Here is a 25,211-nt window from a genome sequence, read left to right as displayed (position 1 = left end):
CAAAATGATCACTGACAAACACGCATGCAGCACAAAGGCCGTGACACACATGTGCAGACGAACATGCGGGTGTACACACACCTAGCAGCATGACAGAGAAGGGCTGTGGAGCCTTATTAGCCCCAGTAGGATTCTAGGCAAGAACAAATACTCCCAGTGTGATTAACACATTGTAACAAACCTGCAACCTTGTCCGTGTGTGTGTGTGTACGTGCATGTGTGTGTCTGTAAGCAAGAGGGAAAGTGAGAGAGGGACAGCGAGAGTGATTTTGCGGCTCACTGTACTCGTTTGTGCCTGGCATTTAGAACGGAAGAGCTGCACCACTAAATCTTTCTGGATTGAAATTAAATAAAGACAGGGGACAGAGAGTAGGAGAAAAGACAGAGAGAGAAGAAAGACAGAGAATTACTGCAAGAAGAGTACTTTCTTCCCTTCATCGCTCTCACCAAAAGGCCAAGTGACAATTTGAACAATTACCCAGAGCCATTACCTCTATCTGAACCTGGCTGGTTGAGAAGAGACAGACCTATGAGCGAGTGACTCAGTGTGTGTGTGTGTGTGTGTGTGTGTGTGTGTGTGTGTGTGTGTGTGTGTGTGTGTAAAGGGAAGAGTGAGGGATAGTGAGGACGACATAAAAAGAAAATGATGTATGGGAAAGAAGAGAGAGAAAAACAGAAAGATAACTTCTTTATTTACAGTGGTCACAGAGCTAGTTATGGCAGCACAGCAGGTGTGAGACAGACACAGGGAAGAAGCACAGACGACCAACAAGCACACAGGAAGACAGGAGGGAAATAGTAGATCAGCAGTATTAGTGGTTACATTCACACTTATTTCCAAACGACTGGGTCAACCATGTAATTTAGAAATATTAACATTAAAAACTCAAACGCATCTCTTCATCAAATGCTGTCTCACTGGATATAACATGATTATTTACTGGTGCCGTCAACGAGTCTGAAATGTTGCTGAATGTGACCCAACACAGACACATTTGATGTGTGAAATTTGATGACACATAAATCTTTTGCTTTTCACACTCTTGACACCAAATTTAAAGACAGACAGACACCTACAGTCTCTACAAGACTTACTGAAGTAAATAGGTTTGTAACAAAATACATGATGCTCCCTTTGGATGGTGCTGTATATGTTAGTGTTTCTTTTTCTTAAGACTTGATAGACTTGGATGGTAAGCCTGTGTTTATGAAATTGGTCAAGGTAAAAATACTCACTTGTTGAAGTCTGAGCAGGAAAAACCTGTTTCCTTTATAAAATCTAAATTAAAGCAAAACAAAATTACTGTCTAGTCTGATTCTCCCTTTCTGCTATTTCTTCACAAGGCACAAACATCGGAATAGGCCAATCACGACAATAACAGCAAAAATAAATAAATAAAAGCCCTTAATAGTTTTCCAAAGTTACAGGGACTGGGATGAGATTTGACTTTACTTCACAATAAAACATCTAACGTGAAGAGAGAGATGGGGAAAACAGGCAGCATCACATCTCCCCTGCTGACTTCTGACCCCAGCTGATGCTCCTCAAATGGCCACAAGACAGTGCCCAACTCAATCATAAAACAAGTTATTAAATTTTCCGATGTGATGCTGGCTAAACTGACCTCACCTCATGTTTTTCTGTTTAAAAAACAGTACATACGAACTGTGTATGCGTGATCGGGAGATCTCTTGATGATCACTGTTTCCACCAGCTAATGTGGTCAACTGAAATTCATCTGAACCGTTAAAAACTATATCACAACTTACTGTAAACCTACATTTATATTGAGGAGCATTTTAAACATTTGAATGGTGTGACATGGACAATATGATTCTCCTCTGTTCCCTCGAAGGTTAATTCTTTCAAGATGGTTCATTATTGGTCACTGATGAAAATTCATTTGTCAAAATTGTCAAAAAGGTCAAAGCTATGATGGTGTGAGTTTCTACCAATGTTGAAGCCATTTAACAGAACATTGTGTAGATTATTAAACAATAAAAACCACAACAGTAGTTTTAATTCAGGGAAAAACCCTGGCTAATATTGTTCTGATAAAAGCTGTGATGTTATCTGTGAGTGGAGAAACCTAAGGAGCATGAACTGTACGAGAGAGACACAGCTGCTGTAGCTGAAATCATATATGTGCCTGCTATCGTTCAGGCACACCAACGCATAAACACCCAGACGCGCACAGTCTTAATAAGACTACCGTGTAACTTACACCCAGTAGTCTTTTATATTGCCAGCCACATGAGTGATAGCCTGCCATGAAAACAGAGCTAGGATGTCAAGAGTGGACGCTGAGCTTAGAACAACATGATCTACATTCCTCAGCTCCGGCTTACATTTCACCTGGAAAAGTAAATAGATTAGTGTTGGGTTAGGGTTTATTAGTGACAAATCCACACAGGTTTCACTGCTGCAACACAGTGTTCCCTGCAGCTCTAGTTTGCATATCAAAACAGAGTGGTCTATTTCCGGGGGTCATAACAGATAGCGGCCTGCCTAGTTACTATGATTGGGTAAAACAAGCGATCAAATTGTTAACAAGACAATAAATACAGCGATTTGTTGTTAAATTTTGCATGTTGTATAGTCAAAAACATGTTAGGTCACCCTCAGCTACACTGAACAGGGAGATCGGCCACCTCTGAGAACCAATCACATTCCCCAAAAGAACTGAACCTTGCAAACAGGTTGTTCTACAGGGAAAACAGTGAGGGTAAAAAAAAAAAGGTGTTTGTCCAGTGAGGAGTCTCAAGGGTTCAGCCCTCACCACTCAAGAGTCCAATCAGGCGTGGAGCTCCTTCAACCAGAGAACTTGAGGGATTTGCTGCGTCCAGGCATCTACAGGGGATATTCAGCTGTAACACTGTCATAACAAGTCCCTGAAACTATATCTGTATGCAGCTGGAACACTGTATTCTAATATTTATCACCACATTCTCATAAGCAAATGCATGTCTGTGTGCATGACTCATTAGTGTCACTAATTTTGTGAAAACAAGTGTATTTGTGTAAAATAAATATACGAATCATCACCTGAGCAAAGCTGACAAAATAACTGGTGGGGGATGTAGAGTGAAGGAGACAAGGATGCAATAAGTGAGGATTTGTAGATTTATTTCACAAAATACTTGTCTCCTACCTGTTAGAAGATGTGAAAGTGGAAACTCAGAATAAGCAATGACAATATAGCAAAATGTAAAGTTTACAGAGTAAAGTTGAGAGATAAAGAAACTCATTCTAAGAACAGCCTGAGTTCAAACAATTGTAAAACAACATCCACGACTACACCTGGATGCTCCAAACCTGCTATTTTCCCTTTCAATGTAATATTAAGTCACACTGAATTATAGCTACTGTTTATATTGACAATGTTACCGGTGTTGCATACACCTGATCTTTTGTGAGTTTGACACACAAAACAGGAAGAAAACTGATAGAGAGATGTTACAGCAAAGGACAGAAACATGCAGAGATACAGAGTAAAGCCATTAGTTCCACAGGTCAAGAGGAAATAGGAGATGCAGTGGAAAAACATATATTAGCTTCAGAGGAGAGAGGACAGACAGCGTGGATCAGCAGGTTAAACATGAGGCTCTGAGGTCAAAGTGGCAAAGCAGATGCTTAGAGAGTGAACTGCTTCATAAAAGGAGCAGAGAAAAAGAAAGAAGCTGCACAAAACTGCAGTTTTCATGAAGAAGAAAAAAGCATGAGCTAAGATAAAGAAAAGAAATTAAGGTTTTTTAGTACAAGTTGAATAGTAGCTAATGTTGTGACAGCTTTATATAAAGCATGGACCCAAAGGTTTAATTTTAAAATAAAGATGTTGACAATGTGAAAAAAAGGAAAAGATGAAGAAATGAAGTCAGTGGTGGTAAGAGGAGAGGAAGAGGGGGAGGAGGAAGCAGAGGAGGAAAATGGAGAAAGGAACAAGTGTTTGCCCTCTGCCCTTTGGAGAAATGCAGAGACAGGATGAAAAGAGAGGAAAAAAAGAACTAAAGTCATTTGTCTTTGTTAGAGAAGTCTGATGTGACAAAGTGTGACAGAATTAGAAAGAACATGAAGACACATAAGCTCAACCCACCCACCACCCAACCCTGAAACACATGTGCCCCCACCACACACACAGCTTACTCCTTCCCCATGTTATCAGTGCATATGTTGATCTTTCTTTCCATTTAAAAGTATTTGCGATGATACTGGTGTGTGCACGTTCGCACATTTTTTAGGCTCTGTATGTTCACAAAATAAAAGATTCAGCACAGTATGTTCACAAAATAAAAGATTCAGCACAGTGTTCAATAAACAAATCAAAGCATTGCTCGTTGGATATCTATGCAATTATTCTGCATGATTATCTCATAGGACTTGATGGCTCTGTGTGTCTTCATAGTATCATAAATAAATATAAAGGCCTGACACAAACAAGAATCTCAGACAGACTTTAAACAAATTTGGGGCACAACATTTCTGAGGTTGGACTTTTTTAACTATTCTGAAAAAAACAAGGAATTTTATTTAATCCTTGGGGCAAAATTTGGTTCTTCCAGTTACACACACATTAGTAGGCAGTAAAGTAATAAGATGACAGAACTATATCAACAATTTCCTGCTTTTACCAGCAGTGATGCAAAAAATATAAAGTTTGTCCTGGGAATGCTGCCAGAAGAGAGGCCACGGGGTCATTAAAATCAAAGTGTTTATTCTCTTGGGTATCTTAATTTGCTTAGCATATTTAATAAAAATCTGCCTATTAGATTTCAACAGCACTAGAAGAAAACTCACAGTGTCCATGAGGATTCAGCATACTAAATCAATATCTCACAGCAGCTGATGAACCTATACGAGCACATGGAAAAAAGCTGACTTAAGACTTGATGAAAATTTCATGACAGAAGTAAGTTTGGTTAGCAAACCCCTTAAAAAACTATTATCTGATTAATGCTAACATGAATGCAACATGTTGGGTTGTACTAATCACACAAATAAAGCAACAAGCAGCTAAATTCAGTAGATGATACAAGCTGCAATTATTAACGCATGTCTTTCTCATGTTTAGGTGCACCTTGCTGAAACTAGAAGAAAGTTTACAGGAAGTCTAATATAAGTGTAAAGAATCCACTTAGTAAATGTTATTGCAATGTTTCAATTAATTTTTTTTGTTTCTACTGTTAAAGTTGAAATTTTGAAAGTGTGGCCACAAAAATCATTAAGAATCTGCAAAATGTGACACATCACCCGTCTTACATGAGGCCGCTCTTTTGCAGGAGGGACATAAACAAGTTCAAAAACTATCAACAGGAAACAGAATGAAAACAAAAAAACGTATGTCTTGTGCATGAGCCTAACATGTTTAGCAATGTCACTACACATATTACAAGCTTTACAAAGATCTATTCTATTTAATGGGGACACACCTAAATGTTTTTGATGACCTTCTGATCTTTGTTCAACCATAATCATCAGTAAGTTACTCCATCCATCAAGCATTTTTGTAACGAGAACAGACAAACGCTGCAGGCTCTTAAAGAAATAAGCAAGACTTCAGAGTTTTAGAAATGTTTCAGTATTATAACAACTTGATATCACACATATTGTCATCAGCTGGGTATTTGTGTGTGTACAGGAGGCTCTCACAAAAGCATTTGCAGCCTCAGTGACACAGCAACAATGTGTGTTTAAAGTCTATGTGTCTTTTTATTCATATTCTTAGTTTCTTACCATGTCAGTGGTGTCTTCACTGAGGGAGGGTTCAGCCTCAGTCAGTGGGGGGCTGAGGGCTGAGTCACTGCTACTTCTCACCAGCAGGGGGGTGTCTGTGGAAAAAACAGGGACACACACAGGCACGATGAGATGTGAAGGTACCTCTCAGCTTTCTTTTCCTTTAAGGCCCACTCTGAAGAAGGCTATGATTTGGGTGAATACCTGAAGAGCTGAGACCAGTCACCACTCTCTGTCTAACCTACTACATTTTAGCATTTCACTGCAGCATTATACACTTAGTTCTGCAGCTGGGACAAGTTGAGAAAAATTGTTTTCAACAGAAGCAGAGACATGTGTGTCTCTACAGTACAAAACTAGTAGCTGTACATCTACTAGTTTTCCCTGATTCTTGGTTTATAGCAGGTGTCTGCAGGAGGAATGTGGTGATATAGAACCAAACTGCCTTTGTCAAGTTCTTTGTAACAGAGAGTCTGAAAAGTGCTATATAAATAAAGACTATTACCAAACAGTTTTAGCTGCAGAAAAATGACTTGAATGTATTACCTACAATGTTAACAGCCCCCGAGTCTAACTTTATTTCATTTTTATGTTTTTTTCTGTCATAATCCACATTTATTCTGCTCTATTCTTTTTTCAATCCTGCTGCATTTTTTCAAGGTGTGCTCTTTTCCCCTGGTAAAAACCAGAGGAACCCATCTCTGTCAGTATGACTCAGTGTGACTGTCTCCTATCAGACTGTTAATGGAACAGGAGATGTCAACGGAGCAAAATGGTGAGAATAGAGAAAGGCTGCATCTGCACTGCTTCCAAAAACACACAGACACACCTAACTGTCTTAAAATTGCTAATGCTATTTTGATGGAGTCACAGTTCAGCAAAATTCATGTCTAATAATAATCTTTTAGATGACAAGATACAGACCCTGAGCTCGTCCTGCCGCACTACAGACAGGAGTTTGTGTGTGTTTCTTTGTGAGTGTCAGAGCGTGATGAAGGAGAAAGAAAGAAGGAGAGATGAGTATTTTTTTGTTGTTAGGTTGACAAAATGAATTTCCACCCTGTCACCATAATGTACCTGTGACTTCAGTCCAAGACATGTCAAAGTCAAGAACATCCAAACATTCAGCGTAATAAACTAATAGGCTGTTTTGGTGAGAACACTGATTATCATAAAATGAGATAAAGGTAGGGTGGATACTAAAGAATGAGCACAGATAAACACAAATGTGTCTGCATGTGTATTAATCAGGGCCTCTGCAGGGTTTAAATAGAAAACAGTCTAATCTAAAACTTAATTTAAGACAATTTTGATAAGAAAAGCTGCATCAAAATGCCAATGAAAACATTCGTCTACCAAAGCAGAATTTGTTGAACAGATGCTATAACTGGCATGTTAGCAACTCCATGGAAACTACTGTTCATCTACCATTTTTAACTTGTTTTGAAAACAAACAAAAAAAAAAAAACTAATACACTGGTGGTTCATGAACAATTAATACAGGATAAAAGAAAGAAACAAGAAAGAAAGCATGGACCTAAAATATGAACCCAGTGAAATACCTAAGGGTTTCATAACTACTTCTTTTAATCCACCAAATTCATCAGCACAGCCGGAGACATTTACATGTGTACGTTCATATCTGTGGATGGCAGCATCATCATAAAGCTCATTCCTAAATGTTGCTGTGGGATATATGAGTGAGCTCAGCTATTAATGAATCATCCCCTTCACGTCCCTTCAGGTAACACTCTGGTGTGCAAACAGCCAAAAAGTGGCTGATTCTCAGATCTCTGTGCACGCGTAGGTAATGTATGATAGTGTCTCATCAGGCTGCTGCATAAAGTCATTATTTAACAGAAGCTGATGGATGAAGCACACTGCACTGTTGCCTGTGCTGCTGCTGGGGCTTTGGTGAAATAGTGAAATGGAGAGAAAAGTCAACACTGCAGAGAGCTACGCAAATAAATAACATTTATAACTGGAGGTATTATTATGATCTGTGTGGTACACTCCCAATCCTCAAATCTACCATCTCCATTCATAGGGCCCATCAATCTATACATATACATCAAGAACACTGTCATGTTAGCTTCTATAGATCCACTGGGAATAAAATGAGAAGGGTGGTGGTGAGGGTGGAGGGAACTCTAAATGAGCGGACTACTCAGAACACACGCCAAATGATATTTGTAGGGTCATATATCGATTGTCACAAAACGGACCCTTGATGCTCTTAAGACTGGCTGGGGAGTATGGATTACATCAAACCTAATCAATTAATCTCCTCAAGGAAAGGCAATGAAAGGGGGATAAATGGATGGAGGGCAAAAGATGCAAAAATAAGAGACAAAAGAGAGCGACACTAGAAAAATAAAAGGACTAACAGGAAAAGAAAAGAAGATAAGAAAAGATAAAAAGATAAAACAAAAAAAATTAACAGGGAAAATGGTTAAGACAAAACTGAAGAAAATAAAAATGCTCCACTGTATAGTCCATGTTCATATTAAGGCATACTAAGATAAATTCCAGCACATTGGTATTTATCCTCGTGTCTAACAGTGTTGATATTCTGCCTATATGCCTGCAGGCATTTAGACAGATCAATGATTTTTACCACACTGGTCTTCTGAAATTCACAGTGAGTCATAAATCACCTACCAATCCCCACTACCCTCTATTCAGCTGCAGTAATGTCACTATACAGAGGGAGACCACATGTATATTGTATCATTAGCATGATTCAGATTCAGATTCAGATTCAGAAAACCTTTTTTACCCCCAATGGAGCAATTCAGTTGACAGTTCCCAGTTACAATAAATAGTAAATATACACATAACATGCACGGCCATACAACTACAACGACGTTCTACTGTCAGCGACAACAGCTCAGCTCATATATGGTCTCCAGTGGCAATACACCCGTATATATATATTCATGGGTTTTCACATATGATAAGAAACTGACTACTATTCCTGCCATTTCTCATTTAGCAGGCTAACAGCTGAAGAAATAAAGGAGTTTGATAAGAGGCTGGACACTGTCTTGGAATTTTATTAATGGAAAATCTGCACAAATATGTTAAAATAGGCCTGCAATTGATTATTTTTTAATTTTAATTAGCAATTCATCTGCAAATTTTCATTGATCATTTGACTGATTAAATATTTAGCCTTTGTAATGTTAAAAAACAGTGAAGAAATGCCCATCACAAGATCCCAGTGACGTCTTCAAATGTCTTTCTTTGTTCAGCCAGAACTCTGAAATCTAAAGATATCCCACTTGCAATGATATGTGGCAAAGAACAGCAGCAAATCCTCTCACTTGAATGCTGGACCCAGAGAATTCACTATGCTGCCTGAAAAATGGCTAAAACAGTTAATCAATCAAAATAGCTGCAGTTGTAGTTTTTCTTCTGTTGATCAACTGATCAACTAATCAAATAATCGACTGATTATTTCAGCTGCTTAAATACTGTCTGATCCTTTATTCTAAAGGCTCATTATGATTCACTGACACTTGTTTGCATTTGTTTACTCGCAACTGAACAATAGACTTAAACCTGTTTGGTCTTTATATCAAAATTACAGCTGTTTTTTTTCTTAAAATCTTACTGAGGGTAAATATCTTGTGAAAGTACCTGCTGTCTCTTAAATATCTAAGATTTTATTAGCCTCCAATGAAAATGCCTGACCTATCTATTCTACTGTTAATTATCCTTCCTAAGTTTTCAAGACAGATCCAACACCTTGGATCTTGATTTTGAGCAGCGGTGCTCATCAACACTACAGTTTTTCAGAGTTCTTTATTGAGACTGAAGTATAAAACATCATGTGACTATGTTCTATCTGTCGATACCTGGCAAGTAAAGAAAAGCTGGTCAGTAGAAAGACAGAGACCACAAGGGAAGAGAGACAAAGAGACAAGAAAAGAGGAGGCGAGTAACATGAAAGAAAGTGTAATGTAGAAAAAAGATTTTGACAGAATAAGACAGCGTGAAGAGAGTGAGAGGGAGACAGGTGTTTAGAGTGAGAGGCAAAACATTAGACAGTGACAGAGGCCTAGGTCTGACCTTCCAACATCGACAGTGATAGTCTCCAGAGCTCCGTTACTTCTAATCTCCCATGACAGTCACACATTACCACTAATCTCTGCTGACAGGCGACTGTACTAAAACAGACCAAACTTCCTGCCTTAACAGTGTCTGGATCATACAGCTAAGGCCCCTTTCACAATTTTGGAAGGTCATACAAACTGAAATGTCGATGCTGTTACTGCTGTCTAGCTACTAGATACAAGATACATGGTCGTGCTGTAATACATGAGTGAAGTTAGACGTAAGGGGACCGGGACCAGGAGTTTTTCCTGCAGTCGTCTACTATTTAAAACTGTGCTTATGATTTTTTATCCTGTTTGCGAGACTTTGAGCTAAATGACCTGTTTGACATCCCTAAAGCTGACTGAGAAATGTCATTAGCATAGCATAGCATAGCATCATTAAAAGCAGCAAGGACGGAAAATAAAGAAACTTGCTGACAGAATGCAGCTTACAGCAGATGGATGAACTTTATCACACTTCATTTGACATATTAATGACATTTTGAAAACAACCTTGACAGATTAGGTTTAAATGTCAAGCGCCCAACAGGATGGATGCAACAAAGCAAGTACACAGTCTACAATTCATAACTAAAGGAAGTGGAATCTAGGAGTACAAGTATTAAAGCAGGAGGTAACTGGATATAATGCAAAGGCTGTTGCTAATTGCAGGTACACACAATCCATCAGCCACATGGTTTGTTATGATAAGGCAAAATTCAATTTGGACAAGTTGCTGTGACAGATCTAAGCCCCCTCACACTCACGTCGACACAACCTGTACTGAGCAGCCACTTGAGTTGAAGTAAGACAGAAAGAAAGAGATGAAGAAAGGGGGAGAGAGTCAGTGGAAGACAGAAAGAGAGGGATAAAGAGAAAAAAGAAAGGTCATGCTGATAGGTCTGGTCCAAATAACAGTAACCAGACACAGACATCAGTTTTTGCTCTGCAGCCTGACAGAACACATACACTTCCTGTCTTCTCTTTCTTCTTCTCCTCCTCGTCCAACTCTTTTTTATCCCCATCTCCGTCTGCATCTCAGAGACGGTGCTGCCAACATTTCAGCTGCCCTCATCTTATTTTCATCAGTGTCCCACAGAAAACGGCCACCACAGCCTGACCTTTGTGTTTAATATTATTCAGTTCGTATCAAATTAACATCCTTCCTGTGGTATTGTCTAAAAAACGCACAGTACATGGCTTTCAGCCTAAGAATACACTGTATCTAATAAGCCGTTGGAAAATGTCAAACATGGACATGTTCCATCTCTTCTTTCATGTTTTCAATTTACAGATTATTCATCTCTATCCATCTCCCCTAAGTGATGACTTGACTGCTGTCCCTCACCGACTTGGCCCGACAGTCAACCTCCTCATCAAAACTGAGCCACACCAAACCTGTTTCTTGTTTAACATCACTTATGGCATTGACCTGTTTATGCACCGACCTACAGGTTAAAAGCAAAAGGTTCCCAAAGGGCTTTTTTTTCTTTGTTAAGTCACAAGAGTGATTTGAAACAGCATTTAGACCATGAAAAACTAGACCCTGTCATCAGAAAGTCCCAGAAAGTCAGCAGTGGGGGAAGTGCTGAAAATACAGTCACAGAGCAGTTGTGGTTGCCAGAGTTAACATGGACTGGTTTGTCTTCTACTTGGTCTAATTTGGACATATTTTGTGAGACAATTACAAATGCCAGAGCCTAACTCATGTCAGGGCTTGTGCTCTTCCTCTACACAGCACAGAGCTACTACAGAAAACCACAGAACCACAGAAAGCAGCCTCGGTTCTTCATGGCATGGACTCCACACAATGCTGGAAACATCTGACATTCTGCTCCATGTTGATTGATTACATCACATCATTTCTGTGGATCTGTCAGCTGCTCATTCATGCTGACAGACTCCCGCTCTACCCCGTCCTGAAGGTGTTCTATTGGGTTCAGATCTGGTGACTGGCAGCTTTTGCTCCGTGACATGGAGCATTATCCTGCTGGAAGCAGCCATTCGAAGATGGTAAACTGTGGCCATAAAAGGATCCACATGGTCAGCAACAATACTCAGATTCAAGCCATGATTTTTGGTATTAACGGGCCCAAAGTGAGCCAGGAAAACATTCTCCACATCATTACACCACCAGCAGCCTGGACTGCTGACACAAGGCAGGTTGGGTCCATGGATTCAGGTTCCTGATGCCAAATTCTGACCCGACCATCTGTAGCCTCGGCAGTAATGGAGATTCATCAGCCCAGGCTACGTTTTTTCAGCCTCAGATTTCTGTTCTTGGTTGACCCGGTGTGGTCTTCTGCTGTTGTAATTCATCCACCTCAAGGTTCTACACGTTTTGCATCTGATATGTTTTTCTGCTCAGTGTTATATGAGTTACAGGCTTTTTTTGTCAGCTGGAACCACGCTGTCCATTCTCCGCTGACCTCTCTTATAAACAGCACATTTCCATTCACAGAATTCACTGGATGCTTTTTGTTTCTCACAGCGGAGTAAAATCTCTAGAGACTGTTGTGCGAGAAAATCTGAAAAGATCATCAGTCTCAGAAACACTCGTTTTTTCCCCATTCTGATGTTTGATGTGAACATTGACTGAAGCTCCTGACCCGTATCTGTAGAGCGCAGCACAGTAATTACAAATCATAACACAACATATATTAACTAAATTATGTTTAATAATCATGTAACAATGAAGAAGTAGCTGTGACTCTTCCAACCTTTCTCCTACGATATATAGATTTTGAGGTTTGAGGGGGTGGAGCAGGAGTTACCAACATAAATAGAAAATTACTCACTGGACTTCAGAGCGGAGGAATTGACTTCGATCTCTCCTCCTGCGATTGGCTGGAAGGCGGAGAGCTCAGATTGGTAGAGGTCAGGGCTGGGGGCTAGGCTTGTGTTAGCCACACTCCTCTGCTGGGCTTCCTGCTCCTCATACACCGCCATCAGCTAAAAAAAAAAAAACAACACAACACAATGTAGGTGGTTATTTTTCTTATTAATTTTATTCTTCTCATCCATTATGAACACAGTATTTGATCAGAGTGGAGCAGCAGGAATTCGCTCCGAGATTTTTATATAACTCCACTCACAGGATCTCCAGGTTTTCTATTTTCTCCTCTCTACTCACTCTCCACTCACACTGAGAGAGAAGCTGCTTCAGTGTGCTTTACAGCCAGTGTGCTAACTGCTGCCCTTTACTTGCATTATACTATGAATCCAATAAGACAACATTTAGAGGTAGCATGACGCATATAAAGTCAAGAAGAAAACGCTAACAGAAGCTCTAGATCAGAGGATTTAGATCCTAAGTGGCACAACCAGAGACTGACTTGTCGTCTCGACTTAAAAATATTTCAACTTGACAGGAACCTGCAGTTTTCAGCAGGTAGACAACAGCTGATGAATGTACACAAACATCCCTCTGGTCACATTTCATCAAATAAAACAAAAACAAATGAATGATTGCGCGTATGAACATGCACACAACTTGTGCGTTACCTTGTGGATGAGGACGCTATAGAGGACGCCCAAGGAGCCCAGCATTCCTGTGACAGAGTGTGTGTCTACTGATTAACAACTGACTCCATTCGTGTCTCCCCTCTGCATGTGTGCGACACCCTGCTCGCTCTAACTGTGTTATATAGTGGAATCCCCATCTATTGAGTATTGCACTGAGTCTGCGTTTAGCCTAACATACACACAGCTTGTCAACGCAGTGTTCTAGGGGCCTCCACACAAGAGCTGAATAGGCCTGTGTGTGTGTGTGTGTGTGTGTGTCGTGTCTATAGTGGTCAAGAGTAAAGAAAGGGGAGTTTGCCAGTAAAGCCAGAGGCTTCCTGCTAAACTGGAACCCACAAGTAGGTGACATACTCTCTCACTCACACATACACATGCCTGCTGTAAACAGGAACACAACATATGAAAGTCCTACACTGGTACACACACAGAGCTGTACGTCACTGCACTGCGGCAGAAAGGCAAAAATAATTAATCCGACATAATGAAAATGCAATTCTACATCAAAAAGCAATGTCAAGGTTCCAGACTGAAGCTTACAGAGGTTCTGGATCAGAGAAGTCCACACATGGCGTCTTTTTTTAAGGCCAGCCTGATAATTTAAGAAGATTTTCAATGGAAGCTTCTTGAAAACATTTAGCTGAACAAGATAATTACTCAAATCATCAAACGTCCCACCACATCTGAACATTAATAGCAATGCAAATGCAAATGCAAAAACCAAAACAAAAGCATTTCTTGTGTTAAGTAGCTTTAGGTGACTAATGTAATGTAATTTAACATAATAAATTTAATCTTGGCATCTTGGCTTTTGATTCCATTAAACCCACCTTAAGTACAATTTTACTTATTTTACATACAAAAGCTTTTTTTTCATTGTGTATGTCTGTGTGTAGATGTACACACTATATACTACACGTGCACTCAGTGATAAAATATTGCAGCTTTGTCACCATCTCACCAACTATTCAGCTGGAGCGATGCCTCTCAGTCTCTCACACATTCATGTTCTGTCACACTCCCCACCTCCATCTGTCTAACACACATCTTTCTCATTGTCTCACTCCAAATTTCCCTTGTAAACAAACTTCAGCTGATGTCCTTTGCTCTCTCATTTTAACTTGCTTGTTGATAATGAGCCTTTCCCTTTCCTCTACTCTTTCCTCACGCCCCACCACCTCCTCTGTCCCATTACTTTATTTACACACCCCTCTGTCAGGTTCACGGAGTGTAAAGCTTTGGTTTAGTTGTGTAACTGCACATATTTAAGAAAAATAGCTCATGTTCTTAGCCACTTTCAGTGACTCTGTCTGTTAGAGAGTCAGAACAAGACTAATAGCTTCCAGATAAGCACACACGCAGAGGGGAGGAAGAGATTCTTTAAAAAAAAAAAAAAAGAACATCTGAAAGAATGACAGGGAGAAAAATGGGCAGACAAATTCAACATAGCTTTGCCGAGTCTCTAAAAAAGCAGCGATGGAAAGAAAGACAGCAAGATGAGACTGGGGAGGACTTTGCCTATGTTCTCTCAGACAGAGGACTCAAAGACCTGCCAAACAAAATGACACCACAGCCTGAGCATTAGAGAGAGAGAGGAGGGGGGGAGGGGAGGGAGAGACAAAAAGGTGAGACTGCACACAGTGAAAGCTCAGAGAAAAAGACTGAAATGGCCGTGGAAAATGTGAAAGCTAAGAAGGAGCTAAGAGAGAAATGTAATGATAATAATGAGGGGGACTGACAGATGTGCTGTACTGTGATGTCAGAGACCAAGACCAAGAAGCAAACCTGAGACTTGAGATTGTCTGAGAGTGTCACTGTGTCAAGTGCTCCTGCGATGATGTGTCCATTTACGACAAAATCAAAAGTTCCTCCTACACCACAACCATTTATTTCTAGTATCAAGACCAGTGCTGTATTCTAAGCTTATGAGTAGATACCTCATGTTTTTCAGCCTTTGAGTAATAACTAAATTGTTACTAGTCGCAATCGTGCACAGTCGTGTGTCTCTACATGATGCTATCATATGTAACATACGTTATCTTCTCATCAGCTCCCATCATGAAACTTGACAGACTCGAAGACAAAGATGGTAATAAACATGTGTTTTTTTTTTAAATCTCTATTTTTCAGTTTCATCTTACTGTCAAAACACATTGTACTTTGATCATGTTACTGACAGCCTCATGTAGAAATGCCTTTATCCGTCTGTGAGCTTGAAAACTTGAGCTCAAAAACATGAGCAAGCCTGAGTAAGAAATACGGCTTCATTCTCACTTAATTTGGTTTTTACACAGACTTCGAGACTCTGGCACAAACCATATGAATGGTTTGTTGTGTCATTTTGCTGTAATGCTTCGTCCAAGCTTGTAAAAATGTCCATACCCACAGCAAGACTCTACCTGGCACAAAATGTTACACAATGGATTCATGATTATATATATCTGTGATGTTATTTCCTGAAAAATAAATTTTATTATACGTGTATTTCATTTCAAAACTACTTGTAAGGAAAACTCTACTTTTAAAGACTCATGAGCCCAATTTAGGACCAAACTAAGCAAGTATGGGGCTTCTGTTCATTACAGTGTTTTTACAGTGTACTTGTATGTTTTGCCAGATTATAAAAAAAAAATCCATGACCCATTTTGGTTCTTAACTAAGGAATAATTCAGTTCAGTTCTCCATTCCCTATCATCTATAAATACTGTGTGGTCAATACACAGGTTATCTAGAACAAGGGCAGGCTAACCGGGGGTAACTTGGTGTGTGTGTGTGTGTGTGTGTGTGTGTGTGTGTGTGTGTGTGTGTGTGTGTGTGTGTGTGTGTCTGTGTGTGTGTCTGTGTGTGTGTGTGTGTGTGTGTGTGTGTGCGCGCACGCGCACATGTTTGTGAGCTTTGGATCAATCAGAGGCCTGACCCAACAGACCACAATCTAACACTTCCACCCAGACACAGTCACACTGATCAGTGTCAGCTGCTCGGAATTACCTGGTTAACTTTCTAAAACCTGTTCTCTTTAACAGGTAGGCTGAGGCAAGAGTTTGTGCTGCGGTTGTCCTGCAGGTGATCAGTGCTCTGTTTGCTCCAGATATAAACAATACCATAGAAAAAATTTATGAGAATTGATATTAGACCTATGACCAAATAAACTGTCAAAAGGAGAGTTGCTGTGCAATGTGCAGCTAATTCAGGTGATTCTCAGATCAAGAGGAGCAAACTTCAGAGGGAAAAAAGAAGTGAAGATTGATTTGCTGCCTTTATTGCAATCATCACAACCATATCTTCATCACAGTGAAAATTAAAAATTAAAGAGTAGAGGTGCATTTCTTTATCTTACTTGACTTCTACTGTGCCACTGACAAATATTACCTTAAAAGTCAACGTTATAAAACTTCTATCCTATAAACTATAACTATAAATAAACCTATAAAATCTTGTAAGCGTTCATCTGTAGCTAGAACATTTAATCAATTGTCTGAAATACACTTTGGCTGCTGAGATATGGTTCACATCAGGTTGCAGGAACTGAAGGAACCAGCTGATATATAAAGATGTGTTTAGGCCTTGCACACACACACACACACACACACACACACACACACACGTCTTATTCTGGGCAATTAGACCTTGAGTGAGGCTGCAGCTGGGTGGAGCTACGCTGTGATAGTTCATGTACTAATAAGGATGATAAAGGTGAAAAACTTTAATAAAACTTTAATAAAAATTTAGAAATAAATAAATAAACAATAATGGTCTAATTGGTCCCAGCCACACAGGTGCTACAGAGCTAACAGGAGAGTGAGGGAGATTATAAATGGCTATAATCCTGGACTTTATTTTATGGGGCAGGAAGATCATGAGCCTATTAAAATCTAAGATTTGCTAACCAATAAGACGAATACCGATATTTCAGTGAGCTACAAATGATATACAACACAATACACAACGTGCACGCTATTATGTGCTCTGCTCAGCATCTCCTAAAGTGCATGTGTGTGTAGGAGGGGGGATGAGGAAGTGCAGAGTTGGTTCCTACCCTTTTATTAAAATTAAAAGACCACATGAAATTGAGATAGGTAGATTAATAGCAGTCCAGAATAAGTGCATAACATGGCAGCAGTACACTCACACACACTCACACACTCACACACACACACACACACACACACACACACACACACTATATTACCATTTTTTCACATCATACCCTTTTTAATCGGGTCGATTAGGGCCTGATTGATTGGTGCAGAGTCAATCAATAAAATGCTACAATCAGCCAAATGCATGAGCACAGACATCAGACAGAGCAGAGAAAACAATCTTTAAATGTGCTTAAGCTATCTGTTCACCACTGAGCTTTGATTTCCACTCATGACCACTTACCATAAAGAAATCTATGATGTTCAAGTCTTACAGTGTGTGTGTGTGCGTGTGTGTGTGTGTGTTGTGCGGTCAGCAAATTGCTTAGAAATGACCACTTCATCACCACAGCCTTAACAATAATTTATTGTTTGAGGCGGACACACATGATGGGTCCTGTCCATCATGTGTGAAATGTGTGTGTGTGTGTGTGGGTGTGCGCACAGGTCTGTGTGAAACCAGGACGTTACACAATTATTTATGGGTTACAACTAGCTAAGTTGATCTTGGGTATAATATATTCGAGGACTGAGTAAAGGTCTAACAGTGAAATAAAATAAAAATCCTCTGTTTTTCTCCCTGGAAATATGGTAATTTACTTTCCATGGTGTTTTTTTTTCTTTTAAAAAGGAATTATTAATGAACTCTAATGACATGAATACAATAATAAATTGAAGATAATAAATGTCAGATTCCAGGTCCAAAGTCACAAAGCTCTTACTCTAACGCAATAACGCAACTGGTGTTTATAAGAGACCAAGTGTGATCACTCAGTGACACACACACACACGCACACACACACACACACACGCACACACACACACATACACACACACAGTGGATAGACGGACAGCACCACCTAGCTCTCCACAACAGAAACTACAGCCTGAGTGAGTCTTAAGGCCACTGCTTCACACCTCCTCCCCCCCAGTGCTGTGACTGTCTGAGACTGCGTCATCCATGTTTTTCTACCTAAACTGTTTTCTGCCTGTGAGGAGTAAAGAAAGAGGAAGGCAAAGTGCTATAAGTGCTGTGTTATTATCTATCTCTATACCTGCCTCTCTCTGCTCCGGGGATGAAATGTTACAGAGAAAGCAGCAGCTCTGTGCCTTGTGGTGTATGGAGAATGAATAAACTCCATTCTTTGTACATAAATTGTGTTTTTGATCTATGCTGCTACACTTTACAGGCCCAGTGAGCCTCTTTCTATCAGCATGTCATCATTCCCCTCTTTAGCCTTTCTGATGTAATGCCAAAGTAAAAAAAGACATGTTTTATGTCTCATGACATAATTTTGATGCTCTTTGTGCTGCACCCATAAAAGAAATTCAGTGCAGGGTTGCTAATGTAGCAGGTTAAGGTCAGTGGAGTCTGCGTGCAGGCTCTCTCTAAAACTAGCGTGAGAGGTAATTTTTTAAAAGCCTTGCACATTTCCGTGTGACGCCCATAAAAATAATTGTGCAGATCACAAAGAGAATTTAAATGAACCCTGAGGCAGGTCAGCTCTCCTCTGCTAGGCTATGTAGAAGTTGGCCTTTTCGTCTTTCATCAGCAAATATTCCTGCTTAGCCCTGTTTCCCCTCCGGCTTCACTTTGCCTCCTCTCTTTTGCTTCCCCTCCCTTCTCTTGCCTGTCCTCGTCCTGGTTGCCTCCTTCCTCCATCATTGTGCTTCCTCTCATTTACCCTGCCTCCTTTTGCTTTGCTTCCTCTCCTGCTCCTGTTATCCCCCATTCTCTCCCTGTGCTCCTTCTCCACAGCTTCTCTCTTCAGCTGTCCCCCTCTCCACTCTGAGCTGTAGTGGCTCCTTACAAATCAGCTGATGTAAATCATCATGTTCCAGCACTTTACTCTATCGGATACACCCACAAAGCAACAAAGAGCTTATCGATTAACACATGAATCTGATCCACCCGCGCTCACTCTCTCAATCTCAATGCTCACGATTTTATTCCTTCATGTTTTTTCCTCCCTGTCTCTCTTGTTTTAATTCTTCAGTAATGTCTACATTTGTTATGTAGAGAGCGTGAGAGAGAGAAACAATCGTCAACAACAACAGATTTAAGTACAGATTAGAAAACACATTTTCCACAAAGGGATGTATATATACACACACTATAAAAGCACTCGCATATACATCGCACAAAAGGACAGTGACAAAAAGAGCCACACACACACACACACACACCCCGCTGACTATGACCTCTCTGCTGCTATTGATCCTTCGCCGAGGTAATCAATAAACAGGATGGTGTTGTCTCCGTATGGAGAATATGGATGAATGAAATTCACCTCCTCAGCAGTTTCAAGTTTATGTGTGTGTGTGTGTGTGTGTGTGCATGTTTGTGTGTGTCTGTGTGTGCTGACCCTGTATTGACCTCCAGTCACTTAAGCTCTCAGTAAATCAAGAGATATTCAGACAAAACAGAAGAGTAGAAAAAGATGAATGAATGGCAGACATACTGAGAAGAAAGGGAAACACAAAGACGGGGGGGCCAACAGACATACATTACACACTGTCAGATACACACAGCAGAGAGCGAGATAAAAATACACACAGAGAGAAATTACATAGACATATTATTTAGAGAGAGAGAAACAGTGAGAAGCAGAGCAGCCTCCGGCCTCACCAGCCGTACGACTGTTCAGTGACTTTGTGAACTTCAGACACACTGAACTTCAGTGTCTGCCACATCGCCAAAATATAATGACAACTTCTGTTTCCTCAGTCATGCAGATGGTGTGTGTACGTGTCAGCATTCAAATGTGCGTGTGCACGTGAGCGTGTTTGTGTCCCTGTGTTCGTACAGTATATCTATTTATGCTTGTGCATTAGGAGGAATATCTGTGTGTGCAAGCGTTAACCATCTACCACCGCCTCCCCGAGGCTGTGTGGAGACCACACTTGGCCATATGGAACAGCATTATGGAGAAGCACAGTGGCACAGATGGACACATTCTGTGCAGGCCATATTCCCAATGATCTACCAGTAGCTGTCTAGGAGGCAGCACTCATAAACCAGAGGAGCCTATTAACCAGAGGAAACTGTGCAGGCTCCGCCCTCTGGGAGAAAGGGAGTCAATTAGCTGTGAACCAATTTCATTTCTCAAGGTGGATATATTAACCACAAATGTGGGAGCGGCCTCATCTGATGAGGAGTCTCACTTTGACTGGAAACTGACTCTGGGCATTGAGGACTTTGCAAACTCATCAATATTTTGTCCACCCTCAATGATAAGATTGGGGTGGACATACTTACAGTGTCTGCAACACTGAAATAACAGCTTAAAACAAGCCCCCACATCTTTCTGAAGCCAGGTTGGGGGTGCCTGTGATTGGTCCAGAGGTGAGAGGGGAGCCACGCATTGAACTCTCTCTGGCTACTTCTGCACTAATACGTTTTCGTTTTAAAACAACAAGAACAAGCATCTCAGCTCCATATCAGAAATAATCTCCATCCACACTAACACGAAAACGAATATCACATGACCATTCAGGTACACTGGCCAGAGGAAACAGGAAGCAGACCGTCTACTCTGCAGCTGGTTGCTTAGTGGCAAAAATTGCTACAAATGAGGAAGAGCGATGGCGAAAAGTTAGAAGAGATTTCTTATATATATATATATATATATATATATATATATATATATATATATATATATATATATATATATGGCATTTTATTGTGAAAACTAGTGCAACACAACACACATCCTGCTCGAGAGAGACTGTCTGAAAATATGCATCATTATAAATGTTTTTTACAATATCATGTCACTCCTCTCGCTGTTACTTATAGCTTTTCACTCCACTTTCCAGTGCAACCGTTCAGAACGACTATAAACACATCTGAGTTACGACGTGGTCAGACAACACATCTTTAGAACTAGTTCTGAGAGACTATAAACCAACCCTCGGTCTGCAGCTCTTACATCCCCTGATAGCTCATTCATCCAGCCTTCCTCTCCTTCATCCTCTTCTTTCTTTCCTCCATCTTATCTCATTCAGCTGGCTCTCCACATAACAATGGATGTCTGAGTGGCTTTTGAAGTGGGATTTGCTGTCTGTTGGATGTGACTGATTAGGCTACACACACACACACACACACACACACACACACACACACACACACACACACACACACACACACACACACACACACACACACACACACACACACACACACAGACACTATGTTCGCTCTCACTTACATGCAAACACAGTTTCACACCCGCATACACACAAAGTGTTTTGATGGTCGTCATCTGAGGATTAACATGTCAACACGCTCAGCATTAGGAACAGTCAGCTGACAGTCCTAAACCTGGATCAATGCAGTACACACATACTTATATGCACATTCACATGGAAACACACAAGGATTTAAAGAAGAGATTGTATCAAACCTGCCACTAGTACACATCCTCTGACTGACAGAATGAACAGAGCAAATGATTTTAAAGGTTATTGATCTTTTTTCCAATAGTCAGTGATGATAGACTACCTTTATTCTCCTGTGCCTTCATGTTTTGAACATGAAACTTTAAACATGTTTGGTGGGACGGCCATTGTCCTGTTCTATACAAAGGATTGCAACTTTACCCATTCACATGTCTGTAATCTGTAACCACTTTGGGGATTAGGGGGTTAATTGTTGAAAGGTTGTCTCCTGACCCCCAGACAGTTTATCTGCTCCAGAGCTGAAGGAGAACAATCAATCTCACCATGTCACTTCAAACCATGCAAGAAAAAAAAGACTTTCAACACCGTTAGCTCTTTCAACCCAAGACGGAATCACTCTCACTGTTTTAAATCAACTATTTCCATCTATACCAAAACTGAAAATGATTACTTCAGTTCAATCAGTGTCTTCTAAACAGGAGCTACGCTTGCAAAGCTAAAAACCCATTAAGTAATTCACTAATGCAGTATGTATCACAAGGACACTTCACTGGAGGCCGAAATGTTTTACATGGTTCATGTTGTTGTTTCCATAACTGTGACTGTCCAGACTGATTGAAGGAATAACACTGTTTTTCTCTATATTTATGTCTGATTGTATTGAAGTCTGTGGGAAAATGTCTCGACTTCTCACTTAATTTATTACCTCAGTAAACGTTTTCCTAATAAGTTTGTGTCAATCACTAGTTTCAAGTCTTCTTCAATACAACATGATGCTCAGTTTTTAAATTATGGTCCCATTTAGAGGAAAATAGACGATAAAGCAGGAGATGTATTAGGGCGGGCCTACCGTGTGATTGACAGACTGTACCACACATGGCGACCTGCCTGACAATCAGGATAGATCCAGCCCTCACTCCTCAGCTCCACCTTCTCCTCCCAATGTGGTTTCTTCTGGTTTCAAAAAACCAAGATGGCGACGGCCACATTACAAACCTCAAAATGGCAGCTCACAAACCAGTGTGTGATGTCACGACGGGTTGACACTTGGAGCCTACATAGGTGGACAATGTGCACCTGGATGTTGGGATAAGTGAGGTGGCACATTACAATAGAAGGTGGGAGGATTCTTTGTGACTTATTGTGTGTTGTACAATGTTGCCATGCATCATGGATGCCCAAGAGACATCTCATCATATAATTTGTGCCATTACTTCTCTGTAGAGCTGTGTGTAGCTTGTTGATCAGCCCTTCCTTGTCCCTCAGGGTGGCTCAGAGCTGCTGGATGCCTGTGTCACTGGTCGGTCACAATATGTACCACAAATATTCCCCAACTCTGATCGGTTAAGAGATTAAGCAGAACACCCAGTAAAATTGCGAAGTAACAGGGACACGCCCTAAATGCATCTGAGCCACATGCTTCAGACGATGTACTTTGGATCATTAAAATAGAACCATAAGAGTTCAACAACAAATGGACAGACAGAAAGACAGATGGATGGACAGCCAGTGAAGCAGCAGACAGACAGAGAAATGACATGTTCTTGTGAGCAGTGGGGGGGTCTGGTGGACTGCAGAGTAAAGAGCAGACACAGTTTGACCCAAATTATCTTTTTATCTCTTCCTATGTGGAGCTGTGTAACTACAGCCAGTCTATTCATTAGTGTCTGCACATGCTTATAAAGGGAGGGAAGCAGTGTGTGTGTGTGTGTGTGTGTGTGTGTGTGTGTGTGTGTGTGTGTGTGTGTGTGTGTGTGTGTGTGTGTGTGTGTGTGTGTGTGTGTGTGTGTGTGTGTGTGTGTGTGTGTGTGTGTGTGAACTATGAGGTAAGAAAAAAAGAGGATGATAGATTCAGTGGTAATCTGCTTGTTTCTATGTCAGTTTGCTGTCAAGGAGATTTTGTTTTGTGCAAATTAAACACTATTTTATGTTCTCAACTATGCTCTAACTCACCTACTAACTTCTGATTGACAACATGTCAACAAACATGTATCCAGACACCAAATGTAGGACCTCGTGCACTGTCGTTATCTGATGTGCCTAAACATCGGTGGTGCCCAAGATCACCAAGGACGCCCTTTACATTTCTCATCATGGAAATATGTTGTTGGATGTTTCTGACAACACATGGTTTTAGTAGCAAGTGCTGGGTTGTATGAAACATGTGGACTTTGAAACCTGTGCTTCTAGCCAGTATTCAACAAAAAAAGATGTTCTATGTCGTCATTCTTTGTTTAAAAAATATTCAGTATTATATTATATTATAGTCTTTTACTTACTTTCTCCAACTGCTCCATCGTACTGTCTTACCTCCACCTCCTCAAGATGAATGACAGAAATTGTGGCGCCTACTCAAGGAGCTGATGATCTGTGTGCGTGTGTGTGAGTGTGTGCGAGGGAGTGTGTGTGTGTGTGTGTTTGTGTGTAGGGGTTAGGCAATTAAATGAGCCTGTTATCATAACTCACACATTCAGGGACAGGTTCACTCTTTATAAAGCTCTCACCGCCCAGCACATTGCTCTGTCAGTGTATGTAAATCTTTCTCCTAACTGCTGGTAGCTTTGTGTGCATTTGAGTGTGTGTGTGTGTGTGTTTGTGAGTTATGACAACACTCATGCACAAACAACAAATCTCTCTTGAACACACAAACACACACACACAGAGCACCTTCATAGAGAAGCTTTACTTTTTTAAAGGTTGGCCTGAGATGTGGTTCATCTAATATCTTTATGATTGAGGTGAGGAGTAAAGCTCGTAGCCAACAAAGAGTCATTACATTAGTCTTCCTAACAGATCATATCTATTCACAACACCATGAATTAAATCCATCTCGACACAAGATGCTGTGGACAATCCACCTATAATACAGATTATACACTGCCATAGGAAAAGGTGCAAACGTTTGGAGCTAGCCTACGATCTCTCAGGTAGACTTAAACACATATTCTTCCAACAGCCTGAGGCTTGCTGCAGCAAAATGAATAAAAAGATTTAGATGGCTCTGACTTGAGCCTTTTAAGTTATTAGATCAAGCAGCAAATTATGCTCTCCCAGTGTAATCATAATGAACTACAGTATGAAACTGGCAGGTCTTCAGAGGTTCAATTTAAGAGATTTTCAAGCTACCTGTTTTTTCATCCATACAAATCTGCATGCTGTTATAATCGCAGTGGATGTGACTGTTCTCATACAGGAAAAAAAAAGAACTACATTTTGAATGAAATAATTTCTTATGATCTCACATTTCAAGAGCAATCAGTTCTTTTTCTCTAGGCCAAAGCATTTAGATCATTGGAAAGAAGTTTATCTTCATCAGGA

The 25,211-nt window shown here is 40.4% G+C and overlaps 1 protein-coding gene across 15 annotated transcripts in view; it reads right to left on the bottom strand.

The window, feature by feature from the left end:
• pard3bb (par-3 family cell polarity regulator beta b) overlaps positions 1-25,211 on the bottom strand; it is a 189,839-nt gene that overhangs the window by 139,709 nt on the left and 24,919 nt on the right. For 14 of the 15 annotated variants that reach the window (XR_011687191.1, XM_071472713.1, XM_071472707.1 and 11 more), the window contains exons 4-5: positions 12,630-12,783; positions 5,732-5,826 (exon numbers count right to left, since the gene is read on the bottom strand). Coding sequence is in view for 14 of the 15 variants with exons in the window: in XM_071472713.1 (XP_071328814.1) it covers positions 5,732-5,826; positions 12,630-12,783 (249 nt within the window). In the remaining variant the exon portion in view is untranslated. Of the gene's footprint in view, positions 1-5,731; positions 5,827-12,629; positions 12,784-13,335; positions 13,490-25,211 lie in introns of those variants that run through there. The other variant, XM_071472714.1, reaches the window with a different exon arrangement.

This window comes from Trachinotus anak, unplaced genomic scaffold (genome assembly GCF_046630095.1).
Source record: "Trachinotus anak isolate AG129_WGS33_773 ecotype Australia unplaced genomic scaffold, CSIRO_AGI_Tana_v1 ptg000039l, whole genome shotgun sequence".
Taxonomy (NCBI): domain Eukaryota; kingdom Metazoa; phylum Chordata; class Actinopteri; order Carangiformes; family Carangidae; genus Trachinotus; species Trachinotus anak.
The sequence above is the reverse complement of the archived record's forward strand: the minus strand, read 5'-3'. Positions and strand labels throughout refer to the sequence as shown.